The sequence below is a fragment of the Amblyomma maculatum genome, chromosome 4 (assembly GCF_055883805.1).
Source record: "Amblyomma maculatum isolate TAMU_Amacu chromosome 4, ASM5588380v1, whole genome shotgun sequence".
Lineage (NCBI taxonomy): Eukaryota > Metazoa > Arthropoda > Arachnida > Ixodida > Ixodidae > Amblyomma > Amblyomma maculatum.
In genome coordinates this window covers 90,206,629-90,222,080 of record NC_139347.1, presented here as the reverse complement: position 1 = coordinate 90,222,080, position 15,452 = coordinate 90,206,629, and the positions used below count along the sequence as shown (strand labels likewise).

Below are 15,452 nucleotides of genomic sequence, written 5' to 3'. Positions count from 1 at the left end.
CGAGAGCGTTCTGTCCAATGTTACTGTGGTGCCTCAGGGCTTGCTTAGTTATATGGAGCAACAAGATGGCGATGCGTCGAGCAAATCTTGGCGTATGGCTAGTTGGACAGAATTAGCGAGGGTGCGCATTTATCGGTTACGCGTTCATCTTTCTTCATCCGCAGGTTCTTGTCCATTCATCAGCACGACGAGCAAATGACTGTTTACAGCTGGATCAATACCGCTCCAGCCTTAGAAAAGAGGGCGCTGAAAACAGTATATGCGCAAAAAAAAGTAATGAAATGATACTCGCGTCGCATGCCCGCCATATGAGTTGCTGCAATAAAAATAATTCTTTATTGGCCCCAAGAATGAAATTGGAACAGCAGTCGCATCACAGCAACCATGTCCGTTCACGCGATTTCAAAGAACATTCATTGAAAACAAGAAGCACACAGCAATGGTTACAAGGATGGCAGCCAGTGAGACAGCAAGCAATGGGGTAATACGGCGTCAGGTACAAAGTGTAATAATATTGTTTCCTATCCCCGGAGTTTCACTCTTCAGAACACCACTACTCTAATGGCAGATACCTAGAACGCTAGGCTTTTAAGTGACCTTCATGAAGGCACGGCGGTAAGATTCCACCTAGTGCAACCTTAACAACATCAGCGTCACTAAAATTACCGCTGAGTTTATGCCCAGCGAAGCACAAGGAGGTAGAAAGAGCGATAAACTTTTACGTAGAGCAGTCCAGATGTTTCCGAACTATGTATACAGCCTCCTCAGTTCAGGAGGCCTTAGTCCCGAGCCACCTCCGGAGTCCTCCCAACCAGGCTATGCTGTGCACTACAGGCAAGGGCTTGAAAGTTTGGCCTCCTACTGCTATTTCGGGCAGATTTTATGCGCCGATGATTCTAGGCTGTCCCCTTGATCTCCACTCGATATATTCCGCCTGAGACCCGGCTATGGGGGGGGGGGGGGGGGGGATATAATGGACACTAAGTATTGAGACGGTACTACTGCGTTCACACTCATAAAACCCCACGGTCCAATATATCTACATGATGCAGACGTCTGGCTGGTTCTTAGTGCTATGTTAGAAATTCTTCCTTTGCGGTAGGTTGTGCATGCGATTTCCAAATGGGCGAGGATGACGGCATATTCCTTGCTCGTCGAGTTGACTAAGGCGATTGAAGTGTTTTCTTCTCTGTCAGTGTCATCTGCTGGCGTATTTGCGCAGGTCTTTTCTGTGAAAGCGCAATTCATAACGCTTATAGAGTGAGTTTGTCTTCACGGCTAGCTTCCAACATCAGTATATCCCTTGTTCGGGTTTGTTCACTGCACTTTGGTTAGGGCTGAGACTCTTGCCATATCATCCAGGCTCTCATCATAAGCCACATCACAAGGAAACGTTTAGGCCCTTCACTATGCGCAGTATCGACAGCGATGCTTATAAGAACTTCTTTAAAGTGGTGCAGCTTTTCGCGGTTTTGAAACACGTAGACGGCGTTTATTTGCGATCGTATGCAATTCCTTCGCCTCCGTCACGAGTGCTCCTGACCACGCTGGCTCGTGCTCGCAGAGTCTCCATTTGTCTCCTAGAGTGTGATAGATTTAACGCCCCAGCATTAGATTTCCCGTTTTACGAGAACGACGCCGATTTCGCTCTAAATTCGGAACGGCAGAAGAGGTCTGTGACGTCATGCCCTCACAACCAATCAAACTACACCTTGCAGTCGTAGGTCCCGTGGTGGTTTGTGGGCGCAACAGGCAACTTCCTGTCTCGGTTTAGTTTACCTGTACGCTTTAATCGGAGCCCTTCTGTCTTGCTTTGTTCGATCTTGATCACGATTTATTTTCACGCCCATATTTTTATTTATTTTTTAATGACTATTATTGAAAAATTTGCTTCTGGCGCACTACCCCTATTCTCTCTTCAAGCGGTTTATGTATTATGGTTTGGTTTCGTTTGGTTTATGGGGTTTAATGTCCCAAAGTGACTCAGCTATGTGAGACGCCTTGGTGGAGGGCTGCGAAAAATTCGACCACCTAAAGTTCGTTAATGTGCATTCACATCGAACAGCACACGGGTGCCTAGCTTTTCGCCTCCATCGAAAAGCGGAGGGAATTCAATCCCGCATCATTAAACATAGCAGTCGATCACGCTTACTACTGCACACTGCGGCGGGCTATGGTATATATGTGCTGAGTGCGGGCTTTCTCCCACCTTCATTTCTCTGGTTACTTTTCAATATACCATTCTGACAGAAGGTATATCTGGTGTCACGCAAAACGTTCAAATGGCATATGAGAAGTTCAATTTAATTGATTGTGCAATACAGAAGATGCGTTAATTATTGGAAAGTGGGAATCGCATTTGAGTCTTCTGCGTGGCGAAGCGAGCCCTCTACACCACATCCGATGGAGGAAGAGAACAGCGATGAAGCAAGAAAATAGTGTCACTCGCCTTTATTCCCTTGACATGCTGCCTGTCAACGGGCCCCTATAACGTCCAATGCACCGTTTACACAATAGTTCTTTTTGTGGAGTCTACTTGGTATATCAAATTAGATCATAAGCGGGAGAAAAAAAAAAAGCTTTTTTTTTTTTTTTTTTTTGTCAGAAACGGATCGCTGCGATGTTCAAGGTTGCGTTCGGAAGGTCCCTAATGCTATACGAATGTGGCTCTCATCTGTACGTCTCAGCGTATTCTGAGAAACTGCTGCTGACAAATGCCTATTTCTAAAACAGAGGGATATGGATGCAAAGAAAGAAAGAAAGAAAGAAAGAAAGAAAGAAAGAAAGAAAGAAAGAAAGAAAGAAAGAAAGAAAGAAAGAAGAAAGAAAGAAAGAAAGAAAGAAAGAAAGAAAGAAAGAAAGAAAGAAAGAAAGAAAGAAAGAAAGAAAGAAAGCCGCCACGCCCGCCATTACCCGGAAAGGATGTTGGAGACAAATACGTGGTAGGAGTTACGTGGCGAGCGCGGTCTGGCTTTGTCCGGCTATTTACGCTCTACGATAATGCGGGCAGTTTAGTTGCGACCACCAAGCGAATGATCGTTGGTCATGTCAGTGCTGTGGACAGCAACAGTTGATGTTGTCACTGGTGCGTACTGACCATCTCTGCGATAGGTGCCGCAATGCGGTACATGCATCCAATGCAAAGCTCGTAATCAGCAAGTTGCGTGGATTTGAAGCTGCGCAACAGAAAAAGGAAACGAAAAATAAACCATGGACTCGTGAAGCGTTTGTGAGAAAGACAATAGTAGCTGCTTGCAAGCTCACGACTCTTTCTTCTTTTGGCTGCTCATTTGCAACTGAAGCTCGACGTTCAAGCACTTCAGCTCACGTGACACAACGGAACAGAGTACCGTAATACGGGCGCAAACAAGGAAGGAGTGAGTGGCGTTCGTGTGTCGTTCCAGTAAACACATTCATTTTGCAGCGATGCGGTCACCAGCGTGCGTATTTCTAGGCGAGCCCTGGTGCTGGCCACGGGGTGCAATCGATATCGGCATCGCTCTTCCGGGCCCTGTACAGCGTCGAAGAAGGTCAAGATGCATGGACGTCAGCGAGAGCGCCCGCGGGCCTTTCCACCACTCGCCCGGCTGTGTGGCAACAAGCTAAGAGAAATTGGCCTCGATAAGATGTGCCCGGACTATTTTTGTGCGTGCTAGGAGAACAACAGACAGTGGCTCATCTATTCGTATAAACCCCCCATTTTCTTGGGAGCGCGTTTGCTCTGTTCGGGGTAAACATATTCGTTCTCCCTGTTAGCGATATTCGCGGCCCAAGTCAACCACGCAGCACTCGTAGCCTCCTTCTTAGAATCAAGTGCCTGGGTGAGAGGCTTAATGAATGAATGAATGAATGAATGAATGAATGAATGAATGAATGAATGAATGAATGAATGAATGAATGAATGAATGAATGAATGAATGAATGAATGAATGAATGATATTTACGCGCATGTCCAACTGCATTGTGCACTCCGCATTTTAGCTGTTCATGCGAACGTTGCTGACACAGCAACATGTTTCTTTTTACTATTTGCACCTATCAACTGTCATACAGGATGCCACTTTCTCGGAGCAAAAATGTAGATCAAAAACTGCGCTCTGGTCGGAGTTCTGCAATGTGTCTTCTGTACACCACCGCATTAAAGTATCACAGCCACAAGAGCTGATATCACGGGAATAAAATATCATTTTTAGGGCACACCGCAGTCTGGCCGTACACCTCATCTATGCACAGAAGTCGCTGCAAGCTGTAATATATAAAGCCCCGCAAGAAATGATGTGGGCACAAGTAAGCAAGACACGAAAGTCATTCTAAGCGCTCAGCATCAACATTTGAGGAGAGAATTTTTTCGCGTCTTCGCGATCCTTGCCTTTATCACGCGGCGGGTTTCCCTCTGCTCCCTCAACCAGCCCGACCATTCCATTCGTGGCCGAGTAGAACGACTTATACCCCTGTTACACGGACAGTGTTAACTGCGGTTAGTGTAACCGCGGTTACCGAACTGAACTGTGGTTATCTCGAATCGCGGTTCGTCGTTGTTACACAGTACGCCAGAGCCCTCGGTTATAGGGAGCCTTACTCATTTATGGTGCCCCCTTGGGTGGAAAAGGCGAACTGACAAAACAATTCGGCGGAACGAAATGCCATACGCAAATATGTGCGTTATTTAGAAGATATTTCTTCTAAAACATGACTTCGGTGAAAAGTATATTTTGTGTCGCAAAATCATTGCTTGAAAAAGTATGTAACTCGATCGCGGACGTTGCCGATGCGCTGCCTCCGTCCATGGATGCCGCCATCTTCTCAGTTAAGGACGCAAACCGAGGCCGCCAAGCTCGGTTCGCGATAACCGCGGTTGGTGGCGTAACCACAGTTTGATCCGCCATGTAACATGCGCTAACCATGGTTTCGCGTAACCGCGGTTAACTCTGCCCGTGTAACAAGGGTATTGGGAGTCAGCTTCCTCGTTTGTCTCCACGCCTATGCAAAGGTACGACGACATTCAGTAGGCCTATAGAAGAAAATATATTGATAGACTGCCGATACTGTCGCAAGATTTAAAGCGAACAACTCTAAGGTTCATCTCTGCCAGCGTTAGTTAGACTGCAACGATTAGAGCCCGACCGACTTCTTTTACTACCCTTTGTGTGTGTAGCGAGTCGAAAGTGTTAACCCGCGAGTTCGCTTACTATAAATTCCGTGACTATGGGTGTGTGCGCTCCCTTGAGTGGGGGCGGTAAGCGTGTTTCAGAGCTATTTCCTCACCGAGGAATAACGATGATTGTTCTGAAAGCTAATTTCTTCATTTGTGATGACATTATATGATTACGACTGAGATCGTTATTACTTTTTGTCCCCAACGATTATAAAATACGATTAAGAAAACTGTCCGAAAGTAACACTACCTAGCAAATTACTTGCCGTCGCCTGTGCAGCATGTGCGTGACTGTCGCCAACATGTCACCGCTATGCATTCGGCCCGTAGTTTGTACAGGGCCATATTGTACACAGGTCACCCTGACCAGGCATCATGCAAAAACGACGATGCCTGTGCAGACAGAAAAATTATAAGGAACGTATGTTTGCTTCGAGGAAAAGGCAAGCTGGAACCATATTTATTCGTGCGAACTTTTGCTCACACGACGAGGGCAGACCGCCGTGGGATCCTGTTTACACATACACAGAGGGTGGAGCACGAGAAGGACCAAGAGAACAGGAGGAAACAGTGGGCGATTCAGCGTAATGGGTGGCAGCGAAATCCAACCCGTTCTGCCGCGTTTGGTTGCGTAAGCGCGGGCAGCGGTTCTCAATCTTGGCCGTGGGCAAAGGCCCCGTCCCGGCGAGGTTATTGTAAGAAAAGACGCACTTGCGCGCTCCTCTGCGTGTCTTCCGAAATAAAGGACACCGAGTGCTGCTGCTGCTGACACTGCGGAGGAGGCGGCATTATAGATCTTTCGGCGGCGCACTGTATGCCCGCTTGCAGGGAAACAATGGCAGTTCGTGCGTGCATATAAAATTGCAGAACCATTCCGTCTCTGTCTCGCCCTCTCATCGAGACAGAGTATGGGTTTCGGCGCTTTTCCAGCCATTTTTGGAACGGCCATTTTTTGGAACGAGCTTACTTTCTTGTCTAGTCGTTATTCAGGAAGGAATGGCAGCATATATATATTTTTTTGCCTCGTAGGTTAGCAGAATTTGGTCAGGTTAGGCTAGTTAGTGGCTTAACTTAGGGTAGAAAAGTAATTCAATAAAGACGTGTTTGTTACGAGTATATCATCCAGTTTACAAGCGCGCCACATAACCAGACATGTTGGAGTCGCTTTTTGTACATTCTATTCATTTTACTGGGCCAATGTTTTTTGTTGTTGATTTTTTTTTTCATGTACCGAAAGATATGTCGTAGGGGGAGAGGAGAGAATGACGAATGATTTTTTTTATTATTATTTTCTTCCTCCTCCTGTTAACTTTTGTGGTCTCCTTTGCTTTGACGCTATGTAGGCCAGGAAACCGGATGCTACACCAGATAGATAATCCGAGCACTCCCTGTTATTTCTCCGCCTCTCGCTCTGATCACCCGAGCCACGTGCATCTTCTCGAACTATAATCCTACAAGAAACGATGAGACGGCTTTCACAGAAACGAAAGGACTAACAGACGCCACAAAAACGAATTTCAGTTTTAGTTCCGCGCTTCTTCTTCTTCTTTTTCTTCTTCTCCCTCGTTATAATGGCACATACCCACAGGGGGGGGATTGGCCATAATTCGTTGTAGGTGACATAATATTTTTGATAATGTCGATTTGACTGTATGATAGATAACCTAATAATTCCTTAAAGCAGAAGTCACCGCGTTGTTTTCTTCCTTTCGCCGCAACTTCTTCCCGATTATGGTACGTGTCACTGAAAGAAAATGTTTTCGTGTTGAAACCTAGACTGTATTTCGATACCATTCTTCTTCATTTGGTTTATCTTGCCTTTTTTATTATTGACAGCTGCATATTGTGACTTCAAAGGTTAGAGCTGCCAAGAACTACATCGGCACCGTGGTGCAACAACAGCAGGAAATCTTCAGAAACTACATGTTTTACAAAAAACTCTTTTAGAAATCCTTCAAAACGTTCCGCCAAATTATCACACGACACCACACTTTTTAAAGTACAGTAACTTCAAATTACTAAGTTTTATAGCAATAATATTGTGATGAAAACAGAACAGAGAGACGGTACTCGCTTGGTAATCAGATAAGTTTCAATCATTACACTCGCAGTGATTATTTTTTTCTCTGACAAATATTTTATCGAAGAGTACATGGCAATGAAGTTTGAGAACTCCTAAATTAACATATCGCAATTGCGTTTTTTGCCTTTCGAACGTCCCGCCTCTTAATTGCAGTTTGTAGTAAATCGGGCTTAAGAATGACGTATTTCCTTTCCCTCTAATATTCTGAGAACATAAAGCAGAGCTCCCGTGTCTTTACGGAGCGTGCAATTCGAAAGCGATTACTTTCCTCGAACAGCAAACGGACACGCGAGCGGAGGAAATGCAATCCCAAATTGCCTTGGCCCTTTCTCGTCTGTGCGAGAAAATCGCGCCGTTTTGCGGGATAAACGCGACACAAAGGGCAAAAACAAATTGCCTCGCTGGGAATTCATCGAGGATATTTTAGTGTTCTTTGCAAGGAAGAATTTGAGAAGGTGTAGAGATGAAGCAGGAAAAACATTTAAACGGTCGTTTTTACTTTCCCAAAGAACAGGACTCGACTTAAAGGCCAATCATTTCACATGGGAAAGAGCCTTGTGGCTTTCGGCCCACGCTGACTAAATTAAAATGCGAACTAACGTGAAGAGCTGCACGTGCGTGAGAAACTTTGCATATTTGAAGAGGCACAAAAAACGTCTAAGTCTCGCTCAGTTTTCGCAATGCTAACGTTCTGTTCTCTCTGAATTTTTTTCTCTCTCGTTTTCAGGAGCTTCACGAAGATCCGAGCGACCATCGAAAAGGAGTACGGAAATGTGAGTAGAGCTGTGACTCTGCTGCGCCTTTCTCTTTGCTCTCTAGCTCGGTATTGGTAGAACGAATGACATGTGCTCTAAATCTACAGCATTTCGTAGAGGCCCCCCGGTAAATTTCCATCAGTATGAAGCCGTAAGTGTGCTGCTAATTTCTACTATTTGAACGAAATGTTTCCCCGACGGGACGTTGAAGCCTGTGCAACCTATATATACGAAACACACATAACCAGAGAGCTTGGCGAGCCCTGACCTTTGTTATTACGCTGAAATAGCGCAGCTGCTCATCCCTTGTTGTTTAGAGAGTCACGGCGCGTGCCTGTTCGAGGTAAATATTTGGGCAGAAACGGCGGTCCGGTCGTCATCCAGTCTTGTGTAAACGAGTGCTCTTTTCTCTCAGGTTAAGGCGTGCCTATTATTGTGCACGTTCTTCGTTTTGTTGTTTTAATGAAAGAATTCCGAGCGGCGTAAGACGAGAGAAGGCGCAGTTGCATATACGTATGTCACGAGACTGTTAATAAGCTTTCTGCATTGCCGACGACATTTAGCACAACATGCATTCATCTGTACCAGCTTAGGCGTCTATAGTTATTATCGCCTAATTCGCTGGTCACTTCAGTCCATACAGGGACAGAAATTAGATGTGGCCTCTGTTGAATCATTATCGTGTTTTAGTGACAAATAATATATGCGCACTGAAAACTTAGCTGCTATGCGCTAAAAAAGACTATGATCTCAAATAAGAGAGTTTCTGATATGTACCTGCACAAAGGAACAGCGTAGATGTAAACTCTGATCTATAGCACAGAAGCCCGAAGATACGCTAGACTGACTCACTTCACTTTTCAAATACTTTCACAGAGATTTGTTCGGTGTTGACGTCATGAACTTAAATCGTGTGGCGATGAAAAAAATGTCCCTTATATAGTTGATCCAAATTTCTCAGCAAAGAATAAGTATTGTAATCCCAAACAGTAATATCCACAGAGAGCCAAGTAATTGCTTTTTAGCTGAAAGAAAAGTTGGATGGCGCTGTCCACGGACCACCTTAGCGGTGTTGAATAAACGACGAGCTTGAACTTTAGACGAATGGCCGAAGCATCAGCTTTGGATGGAAATTAAGCAGATTTTCAATGGCGGTGTTTCCAATATCTTTGGAGCAATATTTTTGAACTCCTGGAGACTTGAAGATTAGGGTAAGGGAGCAAAGCGTCCGCAGCACCACCTGGAGCACGGTGGAAGAATAGTCTATTGACTATATTCTTTCACCGTGACCTAGAGTTTTATACAGAGTTGAATACACCAAGTGATGTTCAGTTACTCACCACTCTTTACCTTCTCCACTGACGCCTAGAACGGCATATTTGTTTTTCGAAGCTCTGTTCTGAAGCGCTGAAATCTCACCGGCGTATAGGTGATAGGAACACTGCAAATTTCCATGCGGTGGAGGTGGGTAAAGTTGGTTGGTTGGTTGGTTCATAGGAAGGGAAAGGCGCAGTATCTGTCACACTTGCTCTGTGGACACCTGAACCGCGCCGTAAGGGAAGGGATGAAGGTGGGAGTGAAAGTGGATAGAGAGAAAGGGGGGCCGTAGTGGAGGGCTACGGAGTAATTTCGACCACCTGGGGATCTTTAACGTGCGCTGACATCGCACAGCACACGGACGCCACTTCGTTTCGCCTCCATCGAAACGCAGCCGCCGAGGCCGGGATTCGATCCCGGGAACTCCGGCACAGTGGTCGGGCGTCTTACCACTGCACCACCCCGGCGGGGCAGGGTAAAGTACTCCAAAAAAGTATATTTGATACCGATATTCGATACCGTGAAAAACTGTATATCTGATACCAATACAAGATAAAAGACCGAAATTAATTCTTTATCAAGAATTGATTTGCAGTGCTATATATAATTATAATCGGTTTACTGAAAACGAAAGGCGCTGTATCCGTCACACTTTCTCCGGCAAGTGTGTTTGGACGGTGCACCACCGCTCCTGTCGCGTGGCGTTCCTTGGCACGCGTTCATGTGTAGGATTGCATATGGCAGGAACCCTAGACAAGAACACATCTCGCAGAATCTCACAGAATGTGGCAGATCTCGCGCATGGAATTTCGTTCCATGAGCCTAGATAACATTTCTTTGATCATTACTTGGAAGTCTTCGGTCTTCGTATACCAGCATTTGCTCAAACCGCCAGTATGAAGGAGCCCCACAATGTGGTTGGGCTATAAGCGCGGAAAATGAGAAAAGCTTCTCTAAAGGAGCAGACGAGCAAGTTATAATGTTTTATTGGATGAAGGCGCCTTTTATCAAGCCCAACCGCATTGATTCGAGGTTCGTAAAAGTTGTTAAGAAACTCAAGTTTCACTAGGGCCTCTCGAGTCCTATGGCTGGAAGAGGCCTTGTTTCTCCAAATTAAGATAATGCTTCAGCTGGCGCATTTGATACTGCTGGCGCCGATGACCGCACTGGCCCGCGTGTGAAAGAAAGCGTGGCCTTTGTGCTGACAGAGTGAACGGCCTCTTCTGCAATCTTCTGAGAAGACGGTAGTAAAAGCCGGTCTTTCACCCAACTAGTACCGCCTGAACGAGCGCTGCCGATCCAAACTCGACTTAAAGCGGCCTCAAAATGTGCAGCCTTTTTTTTTTTTTTTTTTTTTAGTATCTAGTATCATTAAATACACGATACACCAAAACTCTATTTTCGATGCCGGTACGGAGCATGGTCAATCCCCCCTTTTATGACCACCACCAACACAACAACCGCTTTCCTGTTTCCCGTCGCTTCGTTCCTGCCATGCCCCTCCCTTTTTCGACGGCTTTTTCCGTAGTACCGCCTTCGGGTTATGCTGACAAAGACGATGTTGAACCCGGGGAAAGCGCGTTTAGTAGCTGTCACATGTCAGTAGAGTATATTTTTCCACCACTAGAACAGTCCCGTGATGTCAGTGAGACGCTTTTGGGACGTAGCATAGCATGATCAGCGTCCGCCTCAGCTATCTGCGCATGTGCAGATGACCCCGGAAGGAGCGTACCTTCCTCTGCGCAAGCACATTCCTGCAGTAAGCGGATCACGGGAGTGGAACGTGCATGGCGTTGTGCTAAATCTCTCTACTGTGCCGGAGTTCCCGGGTTCGAACCCGACCACGGCGGCTGCGTTTCGATGGAGGCGAAACGAAGTGGCGTCCGTGTGCTGTGCGATGTCAGCGCACGTTAAAGATCCCCAGGTGGTCGAAATTACTCCATAGCCCTCCACTACGGCTCCCCTTTCTCTCTATCCACTTTCACTCCCGCCTTCATCCCTTCCCTTACGACGCGGTTCAGGTGTCCACAGAGCAAGTGTGACAGATACTGCGCCTTTCCCTTCCTATGAACCAACAAACCAAGACTGCGTTGTCAACAGTGTAGTGAGTATGGCCTAGAATCGTAGACTTGACTCAGAAACGCGCATAGAAAGGATCAGTGACGCCATTGAAGGTCACTTATGAAACGGCATTTTGTGGCGGTAACTATGTCCACTGTTTTGGCTTTTCCTGCTTATATGGGTACCGGGGCACATGGGGGTGGCAGGGAACCTAGAGGCTGACAGGATAGCTCGAGCATACACTACTTTCCGAGCATCCGACGAGTCCGTGGAACTTTTGCCAACACCCAAGTCATACTCGGCCATACTAGAAAACTATAGAGGAAGAAGAATGCGATATCCCCCACCGCACAGTTCTCTCACCAGAGAGGAAACTGTCATATGGAGACAATTACAGACGGGTTCATACCCAAACCTGCACATACTAAACAAAATGCACCCTAGCATATACGCTGACAGATGTCCGTGGTGCGATGAAAAACCAACACTATATCACATCACATGGGCATGTCAAAACATAGATGTGGTTCCCAAAATTCGAAACCCGAGTGCGGAGCAATGGGAGACTCTGCTGTCCAGTGACCGCTGCGAAGACCAGCAAGGTCTGGTACAGCGAGCCCAACGGGCGGCAGCAGCCAGCGGAGCCCTGGACTGAGGGCAACCGACCATTGTGAAAAAGTGGACGAAGTCGACGGAGAAGACTCTTGTGGATACAACAAGCAGGCATCTCTGAAGACGTCTAAAACCGCCAAATAATATAGGGCTAATAAAGTTTTTCCTCCTCCTCCTCCTCCTGCTTATACCAGCTCCGTTTTCGGAGATCATATAGCCTCCACGTCACTGGAACGCGGCATATAGGCTAATCACTTCGCCCACTGTGCGCGCTCTAATTCGGCACCTGCTACTGTTCACGAATGTGACACTCATTGGAACAATACATAGCGTGGGTTCAACTTACTGCATGACCGCAGTGGGTGTATTGGTGCTTATGTGCGAAAATGAAGCCAAGGTGGTCGAAAACGGACCCAGAGTCACGCGTCAGTACCTATACGGCGCCCTCCTGAAAGGGCTGCTGTTATAAGCTGCGCGTACGTCAGACGCCATTAATTCGAAGACTTTTTCGAAACCCAGACCGCTCATTAACTAAGGCGCCTCACGCTATAAGGGTGCACTCTTGTCAGCTTCATCCTAGCGCTTTGCCAGCAGTCGCCCCAAGGACGCGGTGCTTGTATCGATTATCAATTTCGGCCTCAAATTTTAGAGGCGGTGCGCACGGGCAGACTGAGAGACAGCCAAAGAGACGCCTGTACTTCTTTTTCATTTTTTTTTGTTCCTTCTATTTCTTTTTTTCTCTCTTTTGCGATCATAGCTAGCAATAGCGCGTAGAATAGTGCTCTTTATTTGCTTCATATTTTTCCTTGCAGCAAGGCTATAGGGCGAGGCCATATTTTTGTGTAGCTTTGACAGGCAAGATAAGGGGATTATGTGTCATGTCCTCCTCTGTTTTCTGTGTCCAGGATCGTATTCATCGGCAAAGCCTCTTTTAAAGTGATTTTGATTAATGGTGAGCGCTGTTTTGAACCTAAAAGAAAACATTTTTATGTTAGATCCACCCCGCCAGCGTTCGTCCTCTGTACGAGGAAGCTCAATCTGAAGGAGCATCTTTGTGCCGTTAAGTCTTTTATTGAGCGGCTCCCTTCGGAGTATGCCGGGCCATACATTAACGGGACGCCGAGCTACGCTTGAAACTGTGGGACCTTAATCTGTCGTGGCAGAAGGTTTCCAGCTGCTGCGCCGCATATAACGCATAAAATTCCAGAGTACGCTTTGGTCCACTAAGGCGCGATGAGGCAAAAGCCATTGACATTATAACGCGGTGGATCGTAGCCCTCCTCTATGGCACCTCTATATCGCTCTCTTCTTTCACTCCCACCTTTCTCCTTTCCTTTACGGCGTGGTACACCCGTCCGCGGAGAATTGTGACAAGTACTGCGCCTTTTGTATCCTCTAAATCAGTTTCAAACGCCGCTGATACCTGCTGTACTAACGCCTCCTAGACATCTGGGTCTGCTTCTGTTTGCTGTGTGGTGCGGCGTTCGAGGAAGCGCCAAATAAAGGTGCCGCACGGACGCTTAGATCGGACGCCCACTGGCGTCAGCTTCAAATATGCATTAATCACCTGATGACGTCATGTCCTGTCGTGACAGTACTTGCAGCGCCCCTTGTCTAACACAACCAGCATTTCATAGAAGGCATCAAAGTTCACCGGCGTTCTATAATTCGTATACAGGAAAGTAAAAACGCAGTATCTGTCACTCGCGGAATCCCACTATCATCCTCAGGGTAGACAAGAATTATGATGAACGTTTCAGGATTCGGGGCGTGGCGCAGTTGGTAAAGCGTTCGGCTGGGGATATTATTTTTCTAACTATCTCCGCTCTCGAAAGTGGGACACCCACTGCCGACAACCTCTGCCGTCGACAGCTCCTGCTGACAACGGTGAGGCATTGAAGGCTTTCGCCTTAATATTCTCATCTGGCACTTCGCAAGTGAACCTTTGCGTGCTGTTTAAAAGCGTCTAAAATCCTGCCAATAATACCGCAATACTGTAAAGGGCTCTGCTTGTCCAACAAGATAAAAAGATCTTAAACATATTGGTACATTTTTGTGACTTCGTCCGGTTTAAAAACAGATGCTAAAATCTGGTCAATACTGGCTAAAAATATATCACTTAAAATGAGTGCAAAGCAAGAGCCAATGCATATCCATTTGGTTTGTTAGTAGTGCTGGTTGTTAAAAACGATAAAAGATCCCTGGAGATAAAATTCTAAAAGTGTTTGAAAATTGTCAACAGACGTACCAGCTGAATTCTGGAAAGAGATGACGTCACTCCTATCAGTGCACTGTTTCAGTGACGCGAACAACTCCTGGTGATGTATCGAATACAACAAATCTTGCACGTGCACAGAGAACGCGAAGCCAGTGTTGCGGTTGGTTTTCAGAAAATCGAAAATTTCCCTTGAATTCTTAATAAGAAAAGGGTCATTAACGGTGAGAACTCACAAAGATCTCTGCAGGAACCGACTTCCAATACTTCGAAACAGTACATCTGGTTTAACGTGCACTAACATCGCACAGCACACGTACGCACGAGGGAGGGGGGCAGGTTGTGAAGGGTGGCAGTTCCTGGTCCTACGGGGCTGGGACGGTAGGTCAACGCCGCTTGCGGCGAAACCAATTTCAAAGCATTGCCTTCACAACTGATAACCTACTTGGGTAGCTTTGCGTCTCCAACGTCTTTGCAAAAGTTGGCCACTTCCTTTTTTGCTAGCGTAAAACGGCTTTTATTTTTTTTTTTTTTTTTCAGGTTAAAGTTCTTTTTTTTTTTTTTTTTGCACAGCCTGAACAGCTTTTTCGCGGGAAAAAACCTTGCGGCAAAACAACAAACCCTCCATTTTTGTCCACCTGGAGAAGGGAGAGCCTGTTCTCTTGAAAGTGTGAAACATATCTCCCGTTGTTCTGTCGGCGTTTTCTTTGCTATGCGGTGGTTGAGTGCTGCCATGTCTTGCACTGGTGCAGATGGTGGAAGCCCGTCCTTGGGTCCTTTTGTTCAGCAGTCCGCGCGTATGCTCTGGGGCATACGCGCGGTTCTGGTACAATAAATTCTATAGGAGCTATCGGTTCACGATTTTTATTTCTACGGGTAAAACAAATTTACCCCTGTCTCAACCTTGCCTCCCCCTCCCCGCTTTTCCAATCACCTGCTTCACCGACATATAGTGCTTGAACATATGAATTTAAACAGGTGAAATCTTTGTCAAACATACGCAAACCAAGATCAATACAGCTTCCAAGATTCCAAGATCCCTGTTACAGTGTTTAGGAACAAACCCCTTGTGATGTATATTAGTGCAAAAGTACTTATACGCTCACCACCACCGACAAATAATTTATCTGATTGGATAAGCTGCTTTGTGGGGTAACAGCCGCATGGGCTCACGCGGGTAATTTAAATTCAGTCCGGTACAGTGGCTGCAATGCGCAAGTCACCCTGGCGGGTCTTTCAAGTTGGCCAGGCAAC

General features: G+C 46.3%; 1 protein-coding gene across 1 annotated transcript in view; it reads left to right on the top strand.

Moving 5' to 3' along the window:
- nwk (FCH and double SH3 domains nervous wreck) overlaps positions 1-15,452 on the top strand; it is a 170,721-nt gene that overhangs the window by 23,684 nt on the left and 131,585 nt on the right. Inside the window, exon 3 of the mRNA XM_084600355.1 lies at positions 7,966-8,011. Within this exon, the coding sequence (XP_084456481.1) occupies positions 7,966-8,011 (46 nt within the window). The remainder of the gene's footprint in view (positions 1-7,965; positions 8,012-15,452) is intronic.